Source organism: Manis pentadactyla, chromosome 4 (assembly GCF_030020395.1).
Source record: "Manis pentadactyla isolate mManPen7 chromosome 4, mManPen7.hap1, whole genome shotgun sequence".
Taxonomy (NCBI): Eukaryota; Metazoa; Chordata; class Mammalia; order Pholidota; family Manidae; genus Manis; species Manis pentadactyla.
In genome coordinates, this window is record NC_080022.1 from 159,304,292 (window position 1) to 159,329,092 (window position 24,801).

Here is a 24,801-nt window from a genome sequence, read left to right on the forward strand (position 1 = left end):
TAATAACACAGCCACAGCTGCTCTCCTCTTCCCACCCCAGCTGCTACACCCTGGCAGCCACAGATTTGCTAGGCTACCTGCGGTGCCTCACCTCCCCCCATTTTGCTAAAGAACCTTATAGAAAGAAAGGAAAAGAAGGATGGACCCGGAGGTGCCATTTCGGATTCAAACCACTTTGTGGAAGCTGTGTCTATACTACCCAGGAAAAGTTCATACTTATAATTGGCCAGGCCAGGCCACAAGGGTTTATTTTACCAGGGAATTTTAATCAGTCCTATAACAAACCACAAACCTAAAAGCAAAGTAAGATACAGGTACCTACATTCCTATTTCAAATTTTAAATCTTTTACAATGTCTTCAATTCCCGTGCATTTTAAAAAAACAACCAAGGGCCAAATCCAATTCAAATGTGCACATCCTCACATACCCCACCCCATACACACAACTGACACAACCCAAGAGTGGTAACTACTGAAAATAAAGTCATTATATGTTGTTTATTCTGATTTTTCTATATATGTCACCAATCTCTAAGGCCTACCTGAAAATTCACAATAAATAAGAACATGCAATTAGATGATTTCCCATCTGCCAAGGAATGATTCAGTTGGCCATTAAGAACTAGTGTTCTAAAAATACATCAAGGGAAACTATTAGGTATTGATACACATTCCTATTGTAAGACAGGATTAGTACCATGGGCAAAATACAAGTCTTTTGTAAATCTTATCCATTTTTTAAGAAGACAGCATGGGGGAGGGAACAAATTGAGCCATAATTTTCAGACTACATTTCCTTATTGTCACTCAGAAAAATTGCCAGGTGTTTCCAGAGTAGTTTATACATAAATATACTGGCTGAAACAGGAAATCTTCCCGGGGCAAATGAATCAATTAAAAGAAGACTTAAGATGCCAAGCCTAGTGATTTTGGAAGTGGGGAGGAAATTTAGAAATGTGTCTGGAAGTATACACCTTTCTATCTGGCCTTTGAGAACAAAGCATTGAAGTGTTTTAATTCCTGGTACAGACCCGTGGTAAAGCACATTGTTCCTCCAGACCTCGCGCCACACTGGGCATGGGTGAGAGGTAGGAGTACAGGACGGATTTTTTAACTGAACCAGTATTTTCAGTCTTCTGCATTAGCTATAAAGGAGATCAACTCTAACACCAAAAGGTATTTTTCCTCCTCTTCAATAAGAGTTCCTGTTACTTTGCTAGATAACTGTTGCCTCTTTAGATGCTGTAAAACCAGCAGTGTTCCTGAACCATCTCTTCTCCAAGACCCTTTCCAGAAAACAACTGTACGTCCTACACCATCTCCAGACAAGACACAGCACCTCCGTTTTGCTAGAGAAGGTCTAGGGCAGGAGGAAAAGCAGACAGCAAAGGATGCTGAGATGGGGAGAGCCAGCAGGAACCTCTCTCAGTTTTCAGCCACCTGAGAATAGACACCACAGTGAGGAGGGCCTGCCCGTCTGCTGCCGACACTTTTGTCATATTAATACTGTTTGCCAAGCGCTGGGGGGTGGGGAGCAGGGAGAGACACAGATAAGAATGAAATAATCAACTAACACCATCATTAAGAATTGATAAGTGCCATCAAGGGAAATTACAAGGAGCCATGAGCATGACTGATGGAGCAGGCCTAGTCTGAGGGTTCTGTAAAGGACATTTAAGCCTAGTCCTAAACGGTGAATAGGAACTGGCTGGAAGTGACAGACAGACTGTTCGTGGCCCAAGGAACAGCCTGTGAGAGCTGCACTGTTAAGGAAATGCCCAGGAAGTCAGGGTAGCTGCAGGGATCATGACGTGTAGTAAAGCTAAGTACAGAGAAGGGTCAGGCATCAAAGACCCCATAGACCAGCAGTAACATTTGAGGCCTTATCCTAATAGTGACGGAAGCCAGCCTTTTCGGTAGGCAGGTCAGGGTCTAAGACCTAGTCAGCAGCGTTGACTCAGTGGGTTTTAAAGCTGAAGAGTTCTTGGAGATCATCTGACCCAGGGGTTCCCAGCCCTGACTGCCCATTAGCTTTGGCTGGGGAAACGTTAAAACTTACCAGCACCAGGGGTCCATACCTGAATCTCACTGAACTAATACGTTTTAAAAACTCCCAGGCACTGGTATGTTTTAAAAACTCCCTCAGTGATTCTAATGTGCAACCAGGGTTGAAAAGCACTGATTCAGCCCAAGCCTCTGACATGACAGAGGGTATAATACTGGCCTGTGGATAACTGTCACTCCGACTGTCCCAATCAGCCCCATCCCTAAGTAAGGAAACCAAAGTTGGCCACAGGAGTTAAGCAGCTCTTTGTTATGAGGGCCACTGAAATTCCAACCAAAGGAACATAAAAGGAAGTGGTGAACTATGGGGAAGTTCTCTTTTCTGCTTTATTGTACAGCTACAAGAGCATCAAAACACATCTATGACCTTTTATTAAGGAGCTACTTCCTATGGGCGCCCTGGGTCCACCACCAGCTCCACTCAGTAAAAACACAGCAGCTGGCTGTGAGGTGGGAGGCAGCCCAGGGCTGGCGAGAGACACACAAAATGGGGGCCACTGTTGCTTCTGCATCTATTCTGGGCCCAGAATGGATGATGTCACCTCCAGTGGCAGTGGAAAGCAGAGTCATGAATCATCCATGAATCGAACCAGCTCTGAGATAATAAATGGCGTGTCAGCATTGCGTACTTTGCAGATCTGGTACAGAGGCGCCGGCTTTGCCTAGGGTGCTGGAACACAGGCACCGATGCTGGAGACGTTCAGGAGAAGGAGGTGCTTTCAATTACTTCCTGATATCCAGATGGGGTGGCAAGTTGAGGAAGAAGTTTCAGATTCGTAAGAGTGCTCAAAGGTGCTCAACTTTGATCACTGTAAAATCATGGCAGTTATTTCTAAGCACAGCCAGGTTTGCAAACCAAACCTGAGGACTAAGACAAGCACCTCCACCTGGGTGCTGAGACTATTAATTACCGCTGTGCCCACTGGCGTCCTACACCTGGAGATCTGTAGGTGTTATGGCTTTGACCCTCAGCTGCATTAATTTAGCTCAGAAACTGAATTTGGCAAATGCTCCTGCCTGGAAGGGTTTCTGGGATAACATAAAGAAATCAAGAAGGCTGGTTGGCAGGTTTTGTGATTTAGTGTTGTCAGGCTGTGTGTTCTTTCTGATCTTTTCCCAGGGTGGAAGCCAGGGCAGGTAGGTAAGGATGGCAAAGTTTGTCTTGTCACACATATGAGCTCTCCTGAGTTCCTTCTTTTCTTTTTTTTTAACTTCCCTTCAATAGCCGAGTTGAATGAACCAGCTGGAAACACCACCTAATAGTAGGGTTTGCGTTCTTGGGAGTTGGGGCTTCTGACAACTCCTAAGTGTATTAGTTATTCCTTGGCTTATAAAGAAGTGACTGAGCTCTGAGGACTACTGAATTAAAAATCTCAGAGTTCTTCAAGTGTCTCCCTCTATCAAAAAGTATCTTTTAACACCTCAAGGTCAATTTCATGGTCTTTAGCTGAATTAGATTTGAGCAAATCATGAACTATGTCAGGATTCCAGGGCTGTGTTCTCAGGTAAAGGGTCTTTTCTCTAATTTCTCTTGCACAGAATTTTGCTGAAGGAGCAACTGTGACATGGATAGGACCGTGCAGAGCGAGAAGGCCACGCTTGCCCACTGGGACTGCAGGCCACTGGTGAGCAGGGGGACATGCCCGACCAAAAGCACTGCTTTTCTCTCTGTGTTATTTTCCTAGACCTGTTGTAACAAAGTACCACCAACTTGGGGCTTTAAAAGACAGAAATGTATTCTCTCACCATTCTGGAAGCTAGAAATCCAAAATTAAGGTGTTAGCAGGGCCACGTTCTCTAGAAGGCTCTAAGAGAACATTTGTCCCATGCCCTTCTCTTAGCAGGGCATATAGAATGTTTACAGAATCATGTAACTCCAATCTCTGCCTCCATGGCCATGTGACACCTTTCCTGTGTGTGTCCCTTTATACGTCCTCCCTCTTCCTAGGACACCAAGGATCCTGGGTTAACCTAATCCATCATGACTTCATCTTAACTTGATTACATTTGCAAAGACCCTATTTCCAAATAAGGTGACATTCTGGGATAAGAGAAATCAGGACTTCAATACACCTTTTCTGGGGATACAATTCAGCCCACAATACCCTCCCATCTTGGAAGAGACAGTATCTGCCAACAGCCCTCAAGAGTGTTAATACCTCCTCCTATCAGCAAAACTTAACCCTCATTCTCCAAGTAACGATAGTAGTAGCATTTTTATTAGTAGTAAATACCAGTGGTTATTATAATAAAGCTAACATTTATAGTCTCTTAAGCATCAGAAGCTTCACACAGATTATCTCACTTTAACCTCACAAGTCCATGAGTTAATAGTATTTAACATATGAGAAAACCAAGGTTCAGAGAAGTTTAAGTACTTGCTCAAGGTCCCCCAGCTGATTAGTAGTAGTGCTGGAATTTGAACCCAGCAGTATGACTTTAGACACAAGCTGTCACCCCTTTGCCACATGGCCCAGACACCTCACAAGCTTCATTAACTGGGTATTTGCTATGGCCCTTAAAATAGGCAAGGGGGACCAGATGAGGATCTGTATTTGGCCTACTGTGTGAGTTCCCCACATGTTTATTAATTAAAAAGCACTTTGCACTTCTGGAATGGAGGATCGCCCATTTGACTTCCCCTGGTCTTGGATAAACTCGAGCAAACTGGGGTCCTTCCCAGACCTGGGGCCAGTCTGGCTATTCTATTAATAGCACGTTGTCTGGGAGGAGTAGAAACTACCAAGAAAATCCTCATCTATCTAATCTGACTCTCTGTTTATGGCAAGGAAAAGACAGGCGACTCAGGGGCAAAGGATTCTCTGTTGGATTTAATCAAGTCTTGTCCTGGAGCAACTTGGTCCCCTCCTGGTTCCCAGGCAGGACAGCAAACTCAGATGAGGCAGACCCCGCTACTCATTCAACCAAGCATGAGACGCCACATGTTGTACCAGCCATGGGATTGCTACCAAATTTTAAAATATTCACACAAATGTCAGGAACAGGTAGAAGTGACAGCGGTTATTGTGTTAGGTGTGAGGTGAGTTTGTTTCTGTTGAAAATTCTCTCATGTGGTATCGCTACATTTATAACTCAAACTGGAACAAATTTTAAAAGCTTACACTAAAAAAGTAGGAGTTTGAATAGTTAATAAATGCACATGGTACAAAAACTGAAAAGGGGAAATGAGTGTACAATAAAAAGGTTTTCTCTATCTTTGTTCCTCTGGTCACTTAATCCTCTTTCCCAGAAGCAAATTGTCTTTTATTTATATTTAGATCTGTGAGTATATGTACATGTGTACAAAACATATTCAAGGGCTTACTATGGCCAGAGACTATTTCAAGTCTTTAGACTTATTAACTGATGTAAGCCTCAGGCTAACACGATGTCATCATTCCTTTTATAAATGAGGAATGAGAGTCACAGAGAGGGTAACTTGCCCAAGGTCACACAGCTTTTAAGTCACAGAGCATAGATCTAAACACCAGCTGTCTGACTCCGGAGTGTGTGCTCTTTGGCACTATACCATTCTCTTTGTTACCAGTTTTGTCTGTATTGTTTCAGAAATATTTTACGCCCATGCAAGCATGTTTTGTGTGTGGAGGGAAGGGGAAAATTATTTTTAAAGACTAGGGTCTTAAAAATTCAAACACAGATATTGTCATTTGTTAGCCTAAAGAAGTTAAATCAACAGTCTTTAAGGGAAAAAGGGAAAAGAAAGGCACTGACCGCTGTAGGCTCATTTCACTCTCGGAGCAGGTGTGTTACAGCCCAATGGGGCTCAGCCCTTCAGTCCTGAGATCACACTCATGGAAAGCTGGGATCTGAAACCAAGTACGGTCAAGTCTAAACTGCAAGCTCTTCCCAGCAAGCCGTGGGCATTCAGGGAGAGAGACTAGCTAGCCTATGTCCTCTGATCCACAAGGCTCACAACAGAAACTCAAGTCCAGAGCTGCCTGATCACTGGGGCTGCTGCAGGAACCTGGGGTCCCAGCAGGAGGCAGCCGGTCCTGGCTCTGGTTCCCCGAGGGCCAGCCCTCTGTGGGCCCCTAGCAGCACCTAGGTGCTAAGAGAGACGGGGCTTTTTAATCAGGTCGCCAGGCTAAAGGCTCCTTTCTCTCCTCAGGCCTCCACCCTCAGCCCTCACTGGGATCTTAAAACATATGTCGTGAGAGTCAGAGCCTGTGCTTCTGTGGGAACAGGGCCAAACAAAAGCCTCATTGTCCCTCTCTACAAAAAACCATTTCTGGGTCAATGAAATTGCTGACCCTGGGCCCACTCCCTTTCTGCTTCTGTGGGCCACAGCCAGGAGGGAGGCAAGAAGACCTATTAGCTCACCATCCTTTTGGTGCCAGGGCTTTTATTCTAAAGGAAAGAAGTTTAAGATTTATACTTCAGCTATGCAGCGCGTCCAGGGTGCCAAATTCCCCTGGCTTCACAGGCTGCCTTGTGTTGAGGGCTTTATATTACTCGTCATCTACAAAGAAAAGTAGGTGAGCTGAAACCAAGCTACTTTGTTGATTAATAACTCCAGAGACAGTGCGGGAATGGGCGCTTCCAGAATTCAGTTAGCTCAGAGAAAAAATCAGAGCACACTGCACGCTTTCCTGTCAGAAACAGCAGTAAAGTTTCAGATCGATGCTGCCTGAGCCAGGGATACTAGAGGACTCTCTCATGGCCACCCCTGCATGTTTTCAAATTCACATTCTCCTCCAACCCTGCCCTTTTAATTGGTGATTTGCGAGGTCATGTTTGTACCAATTTCTCCGGAAAGCTAATGGTGTTTGCTGAAGGAGAAAATAAAATGTTTAGATGTCACCAGGGCCTGCTCTTGAAAGGTGGCTCAGGGTGGGGGCCTCAGCTCTTCACCCCGCTCCCCTCCATTGCTGCACATTCCTTGTAGACTCGGAAAAAGGTTATGAGATGGGTAAGGTGACAGGCCAGGCCTTGAGGGGAACATGTTGGGGGCCAGGGGTGAGGTTGATTGGCCTCTGGGGAAAGTGGTGCCAGGCAGTGAAGGAGCGGGGTGGGGGTACTTCATGGGGGGCACCTACAAGCATGCCCACCATTTATACATACAGTCCAGCTTTAAAATGAGCCCAGTAGGGGTCCATTCTATCCCTGCTAGCTCGTTCCACAGTTAAGAGCACAGTGCCTGGGGCTCTGAGAATCCAGTGGAGAGGGAGTGGTTAGTCATTCATGCCACCGTGGGACTCGGTGGCTCTCCCCCATTCTGACTGAAGTCCGCCCACCTTCAAGCCTGCACGTATCCAAAGGCAGGGTCTCTGCAAGTATCCAAAGGCAGCAATTAATGTCCAAATCACTGCCAGCCCCTGCTCCCTGGTCTCCAGGACTCTTCGTTCAGGGTGGGCTGGAAGAGACTTGATGGTATTGAGTTTCTACCCCATTCCGAACATTCTCTCCGAGAATCTTGGTTTGTCAATATTTTGCTTAAACAGTTGCCCCACAGTGACAATGGTTCACTCTGGAAAGGGAAGAGGATCACCTAACCCGATCCAGATCCTCTATTTTATTTGTTAAAGAGCCCACCTGGTACTAACTATGGGCTGGCCTGAAAGCTCAGGGGGTCTAAGACCCTTCGTTGGTGTTAGTGACCTAGGCCAGACCAGCAGCTTCTGGTCAACAGGCTTCCAATTCAGGTGCAGAATTGGGATCATACCAGTAATGATCGGCTCTGGGTTTATAGGTTTCCAATAAACCTCTTAATACCTCTCAGACTTGGGGAAAAATGCCATGGGGACCAGACAGCAGCAGCAGCTGGCACAGGGGATGAAAGAGCAGATTTGAGAAGTGGGGAACATGCAAAGGGCACAGCTGCAACAGGATGGACTCCAGCCATCGGTGCCAATGCCTTGAATCACATCAGCAGGGGTCATCAATAACTGTGATTCCGAGAACCCTTTCTACCCCACCCAGAGGTGCTTCTCGTTGGCAAACACACTTCCTCCATCCCACAAAGTCCCATGTACCTGCTGCCGAGTCCCCACCCTTTTCTTTAGGTTAAATCAGAATGTTAGAAACTCATTAGGAAAAACATGCATACATTGTCTTTGACATCCCACACCTACAAATGAAGCAATGCCTTTTAATGTTTTAATTTAATTTCTGCCTTTGTATGTGCCCTCCCCCTTTTTGGGAAACAGGTGCCAATAAACAAATAATTTCAGTGGGATTCTTAATCATCTTTAGTGTACATAAAAGAGGTCAGTTTCCAAAGTGAGTGTCTGGCATATAGGACATTTAGGGCTGCTTTTTCCTCCTTAGAAAAGCATTATCGTCTATCACAGTTTCAGCTACATTTTACTGGCACCATTTTAATTAATAAACTGAGTACGCAAATTACAGAGACCTTAAACTTCAGCCAACTGCTTTTTTGGGATGGAGCTGCTGAGTAAGCTCGGAAGGTGGGGCCAAGCTCCGACCCACTGCCTTGAGGTGAGCCTGCAAAAAGGGGCTCCCTCCCGCCCCACGGGCCCACCTCTGTGCCCTTCCAGCCCTGTAGCTCCTGGTAAGCCACAGCCATCCCGGGAAAGGGACCTTTTTGTGCAGGGGGCCTGCTGGTGCTGGTGCTCTTTGAGGTTCACAAAACCAGCCTGGGGCTGAGGCCAGCACAGCAGAGGGGCCCTGCAGGTGGGGGCGGGGGTGGGGGGAGTAACTGTCTCAGAGCTGTTGTTCCCCTCCGTAGCCATTAGCGTTGCACTTAATAAGCAACTGCTAACAGTTGTGAGAGGAGTCATCCATCACACTGATCTTTCTTTTTCTCTCCCCTGGCCTGTTCCTTTGCCTCCAGCAATGTTCAGAGCAAACAGGCCTGCTGGGTAATGGGAGCCAACCGGGGAGCGAGAAGGCCAGTCTCCAAGTCTCTCCTCTGTGCTCTGCCAGAAACCGTCCCCTCACCAGCTGACCCTCACCAGGCTGCCCAATGAGCTTCAAAGAACACCCGGGCCCCCAGCAGCCCAGCTCTCCCCTGAGGGGCTAGACTTGGAGGGATCCAGCAGCGCGTGGTTCAGGAGCCTAGGGCCCGGGGTTGTAGCTGGAGGGACAGCTGAGGCGCCCTGGAATGATGCGTGTCATGGCGGAGCTCCCTTCCCCCACATGGAGGTGAGAGTCGGATGTATTTTAGCAACCAACACCCTCACATTCCACTTTCTCAAACAGGGTTGATGTGCAGAGAGAAGAGCGGGGACACAGCACTGAACCATTCCACCCTCCCTCCCTCTGGCTGTCAACCCCTCTACCCTCTGCCTACCAAAGGGCGAGTTAGAAAGGACAGCACCTGCTTCTTACCTCCATGCCCTTCCCTTGACAGCTCCACTCCGAGATCAATACCTAATGCTGAATTCAAGATCTTATCTGAGTTTTGCAAGGATAAAGCAACAAACTTTTTCCCAATGATTAAATTCTTTGGTGATCACAGCCCAGTATATTTCAGACCACCTCTAACAGCTTTTAGAGAGCAAATGAAATGACTGAGAAAACTGGAAAGCTACCATTCTCTCTCCCTCCTTAGGCATGAATAATCTCATGGAAGGCCGTAAGATGAAGACATGGGCAGGGGCGAGGAAGGCCCTAGCTCTTACCCATAACTCAGCTTCTGCAGGGCTGTAGGAAGCGGCTGTGTGGCTTTCTAAAACTCTACGTGCCTCGGTTTCTCCATCTGGAAATGGCAACACACCCTAGTCCAGCCAGGAGGGTGGGTGTGGAGAAGGACTGAAATTGAGGAGGTGCTCTTAAAATCACCAACTCTCCTGCTTTAAACTACTTGCTGCCTAGCACCATGCTTGTGGAGTGGCTAAGAGTGTGGGCTCTGGGTCACACAGGCTGCATTTGTGTCTGACTAGAATGGGCAGCTGGGCTCATCTATGGCTGTTGGTCATAAACATTCACCAAATGTGCAGGTGCTGTGCCAAACATTTGGTATGTAAGTGCTCAGACAGTATTGGCTGTTCCTACCAAGAGTGTTGACATGGCCTGGTTAGCACAGAACCTGCTGTACATCAGCATCGTGTGCACTGTGATGCCCAGGTCCCCCTTCTGGACCCACCGGCAGTGCTGCTGCAAGATGCCCTCCCCTCCAGGAGTTCCTCAGTGCAAGTGCAAGGTCATGCCTGCTTCCCGGGGCATGCGCTTTCAATGACCGAGCAACATACAGGCACAAAGGCCAGCCTCTCACCCAGCTGGGACAGCCCTAGCTTCACAATTCCCGGGGCATCACAGGTGGGCTTCTCCCTCTGCCACTCCTCGCTGACAGCATTTCTGCATGCTGGTCCTCATCTGAGGGCACCCAACCGACAACCGCTCCCTTCCCTTCCCTAGTTAAAAATAAAAAGGAATTCATCGTGGACACTGTCTCAGTTAAAAAGCTAAAAGCCAGAAACATACCTCAGGGCCTGGAGCTCATCAAGTTCCCATATTTCTCAGAGGAGGAACCTGAGGTCTTCAGAGAGGTGAGGAAGTGGGAAGTGCATCCTTGACCAAATATCAAGGGTGCAGCAGAAGCTGGAGGAGGACTGCTCAAAGGACAAAGGTGGGCAGGCTCCACACTGTGTGGGAGTCAGATGCCAAACTGCCTTCCAGCTTCCTGGATGCAGGATATACATCCTGGAAGGGGCTCATTTTCTCCCATCCCCTGGATTCTTTCCCACAGTGCAGTTCAAGTATCGATGTAGTAAGGGCAGAAATACAGGCTGTTGCTTCTGTGAACAGGAGATGCAAACTGCTGTGCAGATGTAACCGAGGGCCACCCTTGTCCCTATGGGACCAACGAGGGATGGGAGCAGGAGGAGGCCACTGTGGGGCAAGGAGTGGAATTTCTGCCCTGACCTTTGGCTCATAATGGCAAGTATGGTTGGAGTGGGTCCCATGAGCCTGGCTGGTCCGGCTCCTGAAGGCCCTGTCCTGTGCAGCTTTCCCTGAGGGCCGTAGCCACAGCTCCAAGGGCACACAGGTGGTTTTCAAACTGCCTGGGGTTGAAGATGAGTCCATGCCCCAGGCTGCCAATGTGCTGGGTAAGAAGTTCGATGTTCAGAAGAGCTGAGCAGGGCTGGGACAGCACTGAATGGTCCGGCCTCTTTAAGAAGAAAGCTGGAGGCAGTGCCAGCCTGAGAGGTGTCTTTAGCTTCTGCTACTGCAGCACTTTTCTCTTGATAAGATAATCGAAAACAGGAAGCTGAGGGGGTGAAGGTAAGGCTGGACAAGGTGGCTGCAGAAGGATTTTATTTTCTCGGGCTTATCACTTGATTCCAAATGCACATTCCACCAGGCCAGGGAAGGGGGGCCCACTTGCTTCATACATATGATTTGTGCTTCCACTGGGATATTTTTAAAATATCCTTTCCTCCCCTAAATGCTCTGAACCACAGAAGTTTTACCCCAGCTTTAGCACCAAGTTCAAAGAGAAATCCTCCTCAGCTGTTTGGGGGGGGATGGGGAAATGTGTGTGGGCCAGAGCTCCCACTTATGCAGAAAGAACCCCGGGGAGATTTCTGTACAGAGGCAAAGGTGGGCAGGAGGTCAGTTCCTTCTTGTTGACACTTCGGCACACCGTCTCTCCTGGCCCACCAGCAGCAGGCAGGGGCCCTGCAGGCTTTATCTGCTCCGTCCCGTCCCACTGGTGGATGGCCAGCGCAGCGCACGTGGCCCCAGGAGCAAAAGGGCTCCGCTCTGCTGTCACCTTGAAATTCTCTGTAATTTTTGAATAAGAGGCCTGCTGGCTCTACAAATTATGTGAGGGGTCCTGCATCCACCATAGGATGGATTAAACTGTGGCACGGTACCGGCCCCAGGGGCTCAGCCCACCCCCCTTCCCACCGATGCCACAGGAGGCCTGACTTGGGAGCATGAGCGGTGAAAACGCCCGAAGCTGCTCAGCACACTGGGCTGCAGAAAGGCCCTCCCCCACCTCACAACAGGAGGCCACTGCGCCCAGCGCCTCTGGACAAAAAGAAGAGGCTTCTTCAGGAGGCATCTGGGTGAGACACAAGGGAGGACTTTTCCTGGCACCTCCTCTGGGGCTACACCTGGGAGCCTGACATCCTGAGTGTGAATCTGCCTGGCAGTTACCCTGAGTGACCGGCCACTGAGAGTCATCAGCCCTCTCGGGTCCCTCAGTGAAAAACCCTTTCCCGACACAGCTGTGAGGGTCAAACAAGATGTTTATCGTCTCCTGGAACACAGGGCCTGACACAGAGCAGGTAAAAAATACCTTGATTCAATGATATTCAAAAAAGAATGACAATAATACTGCCTAAAGACTGCTCAGGAATCTTCCAGGATTATGAATTCTAACACTGAATGCCAGTGCCACGTGCAGATGGGCCTCACCCACTCTGAAAATACACAGATGAGAACACTCTTCATTACAAACGTGTTCCCATGTGTCAGTAATAGAAGAAGAGCGGAATCTGAAATCCGCAGTCCGAGGTTTCAGTCCCTACCGTGACCTTCGGTGCACTAGTCAGCCCCTCTGAGCTTTGGCTGTCTCATCCACACAATGGAGGCAGTGATAAGGACACAGATAACAAGAGCTGACATTCATGCACAGAGGACACGCTCAGCACCACTCTTCCCGAACAGTCCTGTATGGAGGCACTAATCTTATCCCCACTTAACAGATGAATAAACTAAGGCACAAAGAAGTTAAGTGATTTTCCCAAAGTCACAACAACCCTCCTGAGGCTGCAGTAAAGATCAAACAGGACATGCAGGCAGAAGCAGTCTTGGGAAACCGTAAAGACGTGATGGGGGCGATGACTGAGGATAAGCATGAACTGCCCCTCCCCTCCCCTAGCCCCCCAGCTCTCTCTCCTGAGCAGTGCAGATGGGGCGATCATGCTACACCGATGAGCTCTTCCTTCCCTCCTCCTGCTCCTCATCCTCTATCCTCCCCCCCATCAGTTCCTAACAGATACACCACGGAAGCCCCTGTTTCCACCCAGTTTTCCATTTTCCCTTTTGAGGACGCTACAGATGGATACACGGGAAAGCTGGATCACCAGGCACCCTCAGGACAGCTCCCTCCTTCTCCCACCCCCTCAAGCAACGATTCCCCCTCCACTCCTTCCTCCCTTTCACTCAGCCTGCCTGCTCTGAACGGGAGAGACATACAGTCAGCGCTGGGTAACTGCTTCTAATCACAGGTGACAGCAAGAATGTAAACAACACGAGAAACATCTAAATGCAATCCAAGTGGCAAGGAAACACTGCTCACTCCAGCTCCTTCTCTCAAGAACCCTGCTTCCTGCCACGCTCCCCCGCTTTGGAAGCTCTGATCATTAATACCCTGTTAATAGGAACCCCAGAAACCACGAACTTCTAGAGAACAAGAGAATGGAACATTAAAGCATAACCTTTGACTCTGCTTCCTCTGGGGAGGATTTTGTGATTTGTCCAATTTTCTGTTTAAGGCAGTAATTTCAACGCGTTCTTTTTCTGGGGGGAGTGGGGAACAGAGATCAGCGACCCCTTTGAGAACCTGTTCAAAGCTAGGGACCCTCACCCAAGAAAAGCACCAACAAAACACTTTGCATGTCATTACAGGGGTTCACAGATCCCAAGTTGAGACCCATTTTCTAGATGGACGAGACAATAAGAACACAGGAGAAAATACAAGTAATTATGTGCAGACAGCCTCTAGACATTCCAGATGTGCAAAAGGGCATTTCCCAGTCTGCAATTACTGTACACATTGAATAAACCTACAATACGTTTGTTTTTTTTTATTTTTTGGCCCTTTAGATTCACAGTGTGTTTCTAAACCACCTCCTTCAAGGCAAATTGAGAGCTCCAGCGAGTAACTGCTATGAATAACTTCCACTTGGATCACTTAGTGCTGAGGTTTAGCAAGGACTAGGCAAACCAGGATCAGAAAGGGACATCCCAAACGTGTACTGGGCATGGCTGCATAATTAAAGGACAGTTCTTAAGCCAAAAGGAAATGGTTTTCAAGCGTCCCGTGTCTGGACTCTGTGCTATGGTGCCCTCCATTAATACAGATCTTCAACAGATGGTCAATCTCTGCCTGCTTAATTCTGAAATATTCACTGTATCTTTTGTCTGTGAGAAGGGATGGAGGCCAGGAGGGGGTGAAGGAGCAGCCTTCTGACACTAGGGTTCTTACCTCTGTGCCTGTTGGTTGTCTTATCAAACATCAGCATTGCATCTTCCACCTGCAAAACAATTACAGAATAGAGTCTGCTTTAGGAATCTTAAGAAAATATGCAGAACATTCTACATTTTTGCGGGAGGGGTTGTTTCCATCAGAGAGTCATAGCTATAGTGGCTAATGAAAAACCATTTGAAAATACAAAATCAGAAACAAGAAAAAATATCACTTGTCTTTCTTTCTACCTAGCACAATCACAGTTAACATCTGGTGTATCTTCCTTTAGTTTTAGCTTTAAAAAAAAAATCTGTGTTTGTTTTAATACAGTTTAAATCATATTATACATGGAATTTTTTTCTTGTTCTTTAATATAACATTAGAATATTGCACACAATTCCCAGACTACTCCATTGTGAACATTTTGGTACTACACTGTGCCATCCACAAGCCAAAACTGTACACTTTTTTTATTATGGTAAATCGCACAACATAAAAATTGCCATCCGAACCATTTACAGGTATACAGTTCAGTGGCATTAAATGCCTTCATAAAGCCATGCTACCATCACTGCCACGTATCTCTGGAACTCTTTTCATCTTGCAAAATGGAAACTTTGTACTTATAAACAGTAACTCCCCATTCTCTTTTATCCTCTCAGACTCTGGGAACCACCATTCTATGTTCTGTCTCCATGCCTGCGACCACTCTATGTACAGGAGTCCGCCCTTATCTGCATGGGATATGTTCTAAGACTCACAGTGGATGCCTGAAACCACAGATAATATGAAACCCTATACATACTATGGTTTACTATGGATGTTATAGATATACTATGACACGCATACCCTATACATACATACATACCTATGCTGAAGTTTAATTGATAAATTAGGCACAGTAAGAGATTAGCAACAGTAACTAGAAACAAAATAGGACAATATATTGTAATGAAAGTTATGTGAATGTGGTCTCTTTCAACATATCTTTCACTGTACTATCCCGCTTGTGATGACGTAAGAATAGGTGCCTCCGTGTGAGATGCAGTGAGGTGAATGACACAGACACTGTGGCACAGTGTTAGGTCACTACTGGCCTAAAGCCCAGACATCAGGAGGATCTTCTGCTTCCAGACCACATTTGACTGCAGGTATTGGAAACCACAGAAAACACAGCTACAGACAAAGGAGGCTACTGTACTTTGTGTAAGTAGAATCACATAGTATATGTCTTTTTGTGACTGGCTTATTGCACTGAGCAAATGTCCTCAAGGTTCATCCATATTCCAATGTATATTGTTTATATACACCACATTTTTCTTACCCATTCATCTATCAATGGTCTCCGGGGTTTTAGATATTCTGAATAGTGGTGCTACGAACATGGGTGTATATTTACGTCTTTGAGCCCCTACTTTCAGTTCTTTTGGGTAAATAGTTGGCCCTTGAAAAACATGGGGGTTAGGGACGTTGACCCCTGCACAATCAAAAATCCATATATAACTTTTGACTCCCCTAAGACTTAACTACTAATTGTCTACTGTTGACTGGTAGCCTTACTGATAATATAAGCAACCAAATAACACACAGTTTGTATGTTATATGCATTATATACTGTATTCTTAAAATAAAGTAAGCTAGAGAAAGGAATGTTTTTCCAAATTGTCCCAAATCTCCAAAATATTTTCTAGTATATTTATTGAAAAAAATCCATGTAAAGTGACCCATGCAGTTCAAACCCATGTTGTTCAAGGGTTGACTGCATACCCAGAAGTGAAATATCTAGATCATTCAGTAATTCTATTTGTAATTTTTTGAGGAAGTGCCACATTGATTTCCCCAGAGGCTGTACCATTTCACATTCCTACCAACAGTGCACAAAGGTTCCAATTTCTCCACATCCTGTCCAGCACTTTTTATTTTTATTTTTTTTGAAGAATAGTCATCTTAATGGGTATGAGGTATTATGAATACCATCTTGACCACTGCATAATATTTCACAGAGTGAGAAGGCTTAGCTTACTTAATTATCCTTCTGATGGATTTAAAAATGTTTCTACTTATAAACAATGGAACTGTAATATCTTGATTGTTATGGGCTCAAATGTGTCTCCTGCCAAATTCATAATTTGAAGTTCTAACCCCCAGTATCTCAGAATGTGACTGTTTTTGGAAATAGGGTCTTTACAGAGGTTGTTAAGTTAAAATGAGGTCATTAGGGTGAGCCCTGATCCAATACAACTGGTGTCCCTCTAAGAAGAGAAAATTCGGACATCACAGGCACAGAGGGAAGACCACGTGAAGACAAAGAGAGAAGGTGCCATCCGCAAGCCAAAGAGAAGGGGCTCAGAAGCAGCCGACTCTGCTGATATGTTCATCTTAGCCTTCCAGCCTTCAGCACTGTGAGGAAGTGAACTCCTGTTGTTTAAGCCACCCTGTCTGCAGTACTTTATTATTACAGTCCCAGAAGACTACTACATTGATGCTAGAGCCTTTTCAAAAACATTAAAGAGAAGAAAATACCAAAGGCATCATTTGTCTCTCTTACTAGTCCCTTCCACAGTCCTCCCATGCATCCAGTAACCCTTTTGAATATGTCTTGCAGTAAGATTTCAGGATCCACACTCAATTCTCATGTAGATCTCAAGAAACTCATACTTAACGAACCAGCTTTGGCTATGAATTCCACTCCTCTTAAATTATGACCCAACCCTTTATTTGTTCCACAAAATATACATCTTCAGTAGAGTGGTGTCCTAGCCTGCACTAAATCAGCTACTCACCTGGGGGCTGTACCTTATATGTCCAGGTGAGCCGCCTAGTCTCTTCATTCATTCTGTGCCCAAGGTTAGCAGTAAAAGTACAACCTAACCTACATGGTTGTAGGTGGAAAAAAATGGTAGCCAGAGGGCTCTGTGCTTGGAGCAATTTCAGTGTGTGTATGTGGTTGGGAAAAACCCGGCACTGTTCACTGGAGCTCAAAGGCTCCCAAATGAGTTTGGAGGCCCGAGCTAAGCCAGCTGAGAAAAGGAATCATAAGCTATTCATTCCTTACTCCTCCCAGACTACAATCTCTGATAGAAGGGAGGACACTGGGCAAAGCCATAAAACCAGCCTGAAAATGGGGCCTCCTGACAAATCAAACATATTTTTCTTAGATGATATCAAATCTAATAGGGGGAAAAAACAAAGTCAAGGTAAGAATGTAAGAGGGATAGGCAAGCCAGACACAAACCTCAAAGGGACTGGTCTAGCTTGAAAATCCCTTCTGGAGTCAGGGCCCCCTTTTGTTGCTAAGCAACCAAGCCTGAACAAACAGGCTCCTGGGGCCTTCCCCTCCTGGTCCCCACTTCTAAAGTCAGTTACTGGGAGGAAAATGGCCTTGCACAGTGACTGCACCTCCGGCAGGGAGCTGCACTCTCTCCCCTGGGCAGCAGGCTGAGGGGAGAAGCTGATGCTAGTTTGGAGATGGGACACCTTCATGGGACCCCTCCCCAGCCAGGCAGGCTTGATGAATCCCCCCAGGCACCTGCGGAGGCCCACGTACCACGGCCATCTGCCCCTCATGCACCACCCAAGCAAAACCCGCAGAAGAAGGTAACCAGTTCATTTGTACAGAGTAGTCACACTGGAGCATATGGTATCGCAGACTGAAACCCTGGGCCTTGATAAGAATTCCAAGGCCTGGGCTGCAGGTGAGCGGGGTCGGGGGAATGCCTGCGGGAGGGCACACAGGTAAATATGACAGCTGTTCCCCACCCATCTCTGTATTTTTCTAAGATGTTTGCCAAGTCCTTATTTTGAGCTAAAAATGCTGAACAGTAAGGAAAACAGCCTCCCTTCTGTGTTGGCCATGTTTTGAAACTGAAACTCAGGTCCCCTCAGGAAATAAATATTTTGAATTTAAAAATATATATATATTTTCAACCCTCCCTTTCAACAGTGTGTAATTGGCTCCCTCTTTGCCTTCCTAAGTTTGGAACATTCACTCCACCCTGGTGAGAGAGGGGGAGGATCTGTGTATGTTTTTTAGGGCAACCATTGTCATAAAGAATGGAGTTCTTTCCTCTGTAGTCCAGTTGTACAATGGGACTTGCAAGGACCTCCTGAATAGATAAAGTGTCAGGGTAAAAGAAAAATTCTATTAACACTTTACAAAATAAAACATCTAAGAAGCAGTTAGAAAGGAAAGAGAAAAAAAATCAGTATGGATAAGTCCTGGTGCTTGGAGTGGGGGTAGAAAACTTTTCAGCAATTGCAAAATACTTATTAATTCAGAGAAGCCATCAAGGCACTGGAAATCTGGCAGAACAGCAAGAGCTGAAACTGGAAGAATTTGAATATACAAAGACTGAATAGAATGAAAAACATGGCCTCACATACGGGGCTGTTTCTCACGGTTCTATGGGAATCGAACAGAAGCAGCTTGTGTCGGTCTCCCTCACGGGGGACTGAGGAGCCCAGTCAAGGTAACTGGTATTCAATCCCACAGTGAGCAAACTGATAACTGTCTGTCTGTCTGTCTGTCTGTCTCTCACACACACGAAACCAGGCAGATTAGTTGGCTGCACAGAATCAACTGGGACATGCAGGCTAGACCTCAGTCAGGTGCCAGGGGAACACAAATAGCTGGGGGGCAGGGCACAGGAATTCTTCAGACCTTGGGCGAAAACACCATTAATCCTTGTTAAATGCCACCTCAAGGGATATCACCCTCCTCCTCAAGAAGCCCTGGTATTTATTTTGGGTTGATGATACCCTCACCAGCTTCACATATTACTTTGTACCAGAAGCGGGAGTCCAGAGGCCTAGTGGTCTTGGAGTCGCCAGAGGGAGCAAGAACCTTGGCATACTTTGACCCACATCCTGGCACACACCCGGTCTGCTTTGAGAAGCAGCCTGTTCCACCTTGGTGGTATGACTTTTAATAACTAAGGCAGGTGTAAAATGCAGCCCTGCCTGTATTTTTGTGTACCTTTGTGAATGATAAAGCAGGGTGAGGCGACTTAAGTGAGACAGATGGCTGGGGATGTCTGTCTCAGCGCCAGGACATCCTGACATGTATTCCTGCCCATCACAAGGTTCAGACCTAACTGTAGGAGCCTCAGCGCTGTGCACACGCAGGGAGCTGTACTCTTAGTTTCTGTCGTGCATGGGGGTTCAGGAAGGGCTTCTCAAACTTCACCCACATCAGAATCACCTGGAGGGTGTATTAAAACACAGACCTCCTAGGCCTCAGCCCCAGAGTGATTCAGTAGCATTCGCCTTTCTAGAGCTCCTTATGCTCCTGCAGCTGCTCTAGGGCAGGAGAAACAAGAACAAAGGTTAAAGACACTGGACTGAGCTGCTCCTTCCTCTTTACATCGACTCAGCGCTCAACATGCGGAACTCTCTCCTGGGGCAGCTGGCGCGCTTTGGTGCGGCAACCGTTCTCCCCAGTCTGCTCCTGGTCTCCTGTATGTTTATATTCTAGGGTCCTGCAAGTGACGACAGTAGAACCCGGGATGAAGAGATGACAAGAAGAGGGACTTCCTGGCAGTGACCCAGCTGTCCCTGGAGCCAGTGTAGGAAACATGTGGATGCTACCAGGACGATATAAACTGTCCTTCTGATGAACTGCAATGAATGTGGACATCATCCGGCCAACTCCATCTTGACTAAAAAAATTGAGCTAATGTTAACTTTATTTACTTCCATGTGACATACATTTGTTAGGCACTCACCACTGGCATAGCATCAGCCTAAGTACAAATAAGAGGCAAATTATGTAGGTCCCCAGTAGACTCATTACATTCATGCCTCCATACCCTTTACTCTGTCATTCTGCAGTTCCTCTCCCCAAAGAAGTGGAGTTTATCTCCCCATCCTGTGTGTCTGAAGAACCTGACTTGCAACAGTCAATACAAGGACGTGGAGAGAGTGGCTTGCACATTTTGGGCCTGACCTTGAGAGAGTTTTCGTGTTTCTGCTCATTCTCTGTTGCCATCTCTGCCATCACCATGAGAAGGGCGTGCCCAGGCTAGCCTTCTGGAGGATGAGAGACATGCGGAGCAGGGCCAAGTCCCCTCAGGTGCGCCAGCTGAGGCCAGCCTAAATGGGCCGACGGCTAGTCAACCCCATGACATGCAACTGAGCCCCACCAAGGTCAACAGAACCACTCCCAGTGGACTCTAGACATGAAATAAACAGCTGTTGTCTGCCACCAAGGTTCTGTTGTTGTTTACCAGTTTTCTTTTAGTAATAGGTAACTCGAACATGGTCCCTGTCCTCAAAAAAAAACACCTTTTAATCTGTCAGAAGAGACACAGACATTCTCAAATAATACTAGATAGTGAACAAAGGCAAGAAAAGGGGTGGCAGGAGGTAAACTGTGGAATGTGGGCTTATTAACTGTGGAGTTCCACATTCTAAGTAGAATACAGGTGTTAGGGCATGAAGGACCATTTCTAAATCTCAGTCCAGCAGCAAAGGTGGTGACAAAGATCCTAGAAGCACCAAGAGAAACTGGCAACACGTCTCTCACTAAATGAGCACCATGAAAATCAGCAATAATTAGCACTCAAGTCAGTGGGTGATGCCTCTCTAATCCTAATTCATGAAATGAGTGAGCGAACCGTCTTTATAATGTCAAAAGGTTTATTGTGAGCCAGACATTTTTGCTGGGTAAATTTAGAAATAGCCATTTGTGGTTGACGATGTCCAGAGGTGAGACTTTAGTCAGCTGAAGAGGAAACTGTCCAGTCACAAAGCAAAGAAGCTCCTAGAAAGAGAGGCTAAAAATTCTGTTTGCAAAGTTGGTTGGCCAAAGGTTGGGACCCTATAATGTGCCCCCAGACCACTGCTTCCCCTGCCTGAAGTTATGGCTCCCCAAGTACAAAGCAGGTGAGTGAAGCTGCTGTAGGGATGCAGAAAACTTGTTCCCAAGAGATAGCTACCGGGAAAAGAGCTACTGGGAATAACCCAGGAGGTGCTAAGAGGCAGCTGCATGGCAGGCGGTGCCACACAGCACAGGGGCAGGATCCAGGTTCTACTCCACTTTCTAATCTACACCAGGATCTCCCTGAGGAGTCACCTCCTTCCTCTGTCCTTAGTTCCTACATATAAAAGGAGGGAACCATAGGAGCTGGTCACCAAAGATCCACTCATACAGCCTCTCTGCCTAGAATTCTTCAACAGACCGCGGACCCCAAGGGAACCCCTGGGAGCATCGAATTCGCCACTGGTCCTTTGTAAACTGCTCTGTGAAGATGTTCCAGAGCTTTGCCGTGGCCAACACACCCTGAGAAATTTCCTACTCCTCTTGGGACACAAATAAATACACCCACACGCCATGCATATCAGGAACAAGTCAGGAAATGGCACTTCAAATAATCCTGAAATTATCTGGTCAGACACAGGAGGGAGAGAAAAAGGAAAAAAAGAAACCCAGCTCTTCACACTCCCCCAGAACAGATGCCCTTGAATTTCACTTCCTGCTCCCACTCAAACGCCTCAAGCGTTAGTTTAAATAAACGCCCCTAAATGCAATACCACGATACTACAGTGCGTATGGCTTAACAGGTCTTATTACGGTCTATAAACTCAAGGCACTAAAGTCACAAGAGTGGAGACTTGTATTTGAGGCAGGACTGCCCAGGAAAGAGAAGCCTGCAATCTTCTGGTGACAGGGGCTGCCTTTTCCCGGGACGGTTTCAGAACATTGGAAAGCACTGCTCTGGCCTTCTGCTCCAACCAGCCTGGACAGATACAGAATCTGCTCCTGCCCAAAGGCTCGGTAACGGTGTCTAGTTTACTGAAGTTAGAGTTTTCAGTGTGCCCTGGCCTTGCGAAGAGGGAGGCTGGTCTATCTTTAATCACAGTGCAAAAGGAAGAATGGAGGAGGGAAGGGGGCAGGCCGGAAAGTCCCATTAGTTCAGAGTGAAATCTAGATCAGTGCTTTTCAACCTTGACTGCTCACCAGAATCACCTGAAGAACTTTTAAAAAATGTGCCGAGGAGGCCACCCCCGGACTTGTTAAGTCAGCACCCTGAAGGGGGAAGCCCAACAGAGGAGTGTTTAAAGCTCCCCAGTGATTCCAGGACGCTGGTAAGGCTGAGAACCCCTGATCTAAATGGCTAAATACAGCTGAGGTGAGCCTTCATCACAGTACACGCATGTGGAGATGGGCCCTATAGGAAAGGGGTGTTCCACGGGCCTCCAGGTCCCTAAAGATAGGCTGCTTGTCCCTGGAGAATCAGGCAGGCCCTTTGTCGCTTTCAGGGGGCTCCCCCACTTCGTCTTGGTCTCAGGACAAGAGAGCCAAAGTTTCTCCTGGAAGAAACTCAGAAGGACCAGAAACGGAACGCAGGGCCTTAAGAAAACCTAATGAAACTTGTTTGTCTCCTACCACCACCAGTATTTTCACATATATTACTATCAATTTGGTTTCCGCAGCAGCCTCAGATTATTATGGATTCTCTGAGCCTCAGTTTCCCTGCTGGTCATTGTGGAGCTGGCAGGGGCTGGGCCCAGCACATTTGCTGCTCATGAGTTCAAATTTCACTGCCTGCCTGCCTGCCCATCTCAGGTTCTTGTCGCCCCAATGCTGTAGGTGTGCGAGCCTCCCAGCCAGCCCTGACCTCCGTGTATGCACCCCAGGAGGGCTGTAGTGATGGGGAGGCCATCAGAGCTTTGCTGGTAGAGGCTGCTGCCCATCACTTTCCCCCTTTGTTCCCAGAGTCAAAAAATTCTAGCCTACATCCACCTGAAAGCTTGTCTACTTTAACCCACACCCACGCTTTAATTGAACCACAAGATAGTCTGCTTAGTTTCTTCTGAACTCCTTTTCTTATTGTAGCAAAATATATATAACATATAAAATCTACCAATTTAAGCATTTTTTGGCACACAATTCAGTGCATTAAGTACATTTCCTAAACTCTATACACAAGGCTCCCAAAGTCTTACTATGGCCAGAATGTTCTATCCCCACTGCCAAGACTCTTCTTTCACGACCCTATTTTTTCCTACTTCTACTTTTTTTTAAAATTCTTGTGGGGTCTTTCCATTTTCCCATCTAATTTTAAAAGCAACCACAACAGACACTTGTATTCATTTGATAACAGTTATGAATTTAACAAATGGATACTTGTCCTTGGGAAAAGAAAGGTGCAGCGTCTCCAAACTTTAAGAAAACTCTATCCTGGAGATTCAGACATTTCACTTACCTATAGGCAAAGCCTCCTGCTCTGAGATTCTGAAAATCAAAGTTATGAAATGCCTATTCCCTTAAAAAATCATGATTTTTATAATAGCTATCATTTCCTGGCACTTAGGCAATTTGCAAAGCTCACTTAATTGCAATAGCTCTGAGGCAGATGGTTTCATGCCCATTATATAGGTGAGGACATCGTGGCTCACGGGCAATTAAGTGACTTGCCTTGGACCACACACACAGTAGTGGTGGAGCTAGGATTTAAAACCAAATGCCTCCCTACATCTTCCTACTGGCCTCCCTTGTTGAGTTCTGTTTTCTGAATCGCTAGTGCTTAGTGGAGTGTCTCCTGTCTCTTGACAATGAACCAAGAAACTTTGCCTTGAAACCCTACCAAAAAGTTAAGAAAGGTGATGAAGTTATACTAAGGAGACAGCCACATGTTGCTCTGGTAGGCTCAGCAGAGGAGGGAATGATTTGAGAGGCAAAGGCAAAGGCAAAGGAGACTACTGCGGTCTCTTCCTTTCTGATGCACAAACTCTAAAAGCCCACAGATCACTTGGCTGCTCCGTGGTCACAGAGCAAAGTAGAGGCAGAACTGGAACTGGCCGAGCGTCCCAGAAGTCAGTCTGGAGCTCAGCTGGTGAGAGTCCCTGCTGTGTAGGAGTCCTAAGAATGTTGTGTCCCCCTTCCTAGAGCTGTTAGGAAGGCTTCATCGGGTCTAGTGAGTGCCTGATGCACAGAAAACTCTCATCATAACAGACGCTGCTGCAAGTCACTGCCCCCCCCCCACCCCAGCAATCCCTTTGTGGAGCTGGCTCAGGGTGCACATGCGCCCACATGCACACTCGCTCCCCACAAAGGCAGGCGGGGAATCACACTGAACTCTGTGCACCTTCCCACCGCACATGGGTCACACCAAGCGGCAGCCACCAACAGAATCAAAATGTCCTTGGGGGAGCAGTCCAGGAGGCCCCATCTCAAAACTGAGCAAGGGAAGCAAGAACCAACCCGCGCAAATTATGATTGGGACGAGGGCTCCATTCTGGCTGAGAAGGCAAAGCCCAGGGTCCACCGGAGGGTGGGGCAGGAGGCACTCAGGGGGATATCTGAGCCGGGGCTTAAACAGGAGGCAGCAAAGGGAGGGAGGTGGTGGGAGGGGGACACCAAGAGAGGCCAGGCACGGGCTGTTCCGAGGAGAAGCAGTTGGTTCCGGCAGGCTTGACAGCTGTCACACAGAAATGGCATCTGGCCTAACGGCCTCTTGTGTGAGGCGCCTTCGAGGGGTGGCTGCTGTGCTCTGGAAATCTACAGCCTGTTTACAGCACTGGTCGTGAGTGTGTACGTGCATGCATGCAAGCACACACTGAGGGCTGGGGAAGAGGCAGGCAGGCTGCCTAATGCTTCTGTCCTGTCCCCC

The 24,801-nt window shown here is 47.0% G+C and overlaps 1 protein-coding gene and 1 long non-coding RNA gene across 13 annotated transcripts in view; one reads left to right on the forward strand and one right to left on the reverse strand.

Annotated features, from left to right (window-relative positions):
• The window catches only part of MSI2 (musashi RNA binding protein 2), a 376,280-nt gene that overhangs the window by 126,254 nt on the left and 225,225 nt on the right, over positions 1-24,801 (reverse strand). For all 12 annotated transcript variants that reach the window (XR_005023616.2, XM_036879856.2, XM_036879852.2 and 9 more), the window contains one exon: positions 14,207-14,255. Coding sequence is in view for 11 of the 12 variants with exons in the window: in XM_036879856.2 (XP_036735751.1) it covers positions 14,207-14,255 (49 nt within the window). In the remaining variant the exon portion in view is untranslated. The remainder of the gene's footprint in view (positions 1-14,206; positions 14,256-24,801) is intronic.
• LOC130683556 (uncharacterized) lies at positions 1,527-11,765 on the forward strand. The gene is made up of 3 exons (XR_008997336.1): positions 1,527-2,856; positions 3,604-3,689; positions 7,805-11,765. It is a non-coding gene; the product is annotated as an uncharacterized LOC130683556 (long non-coding RNA).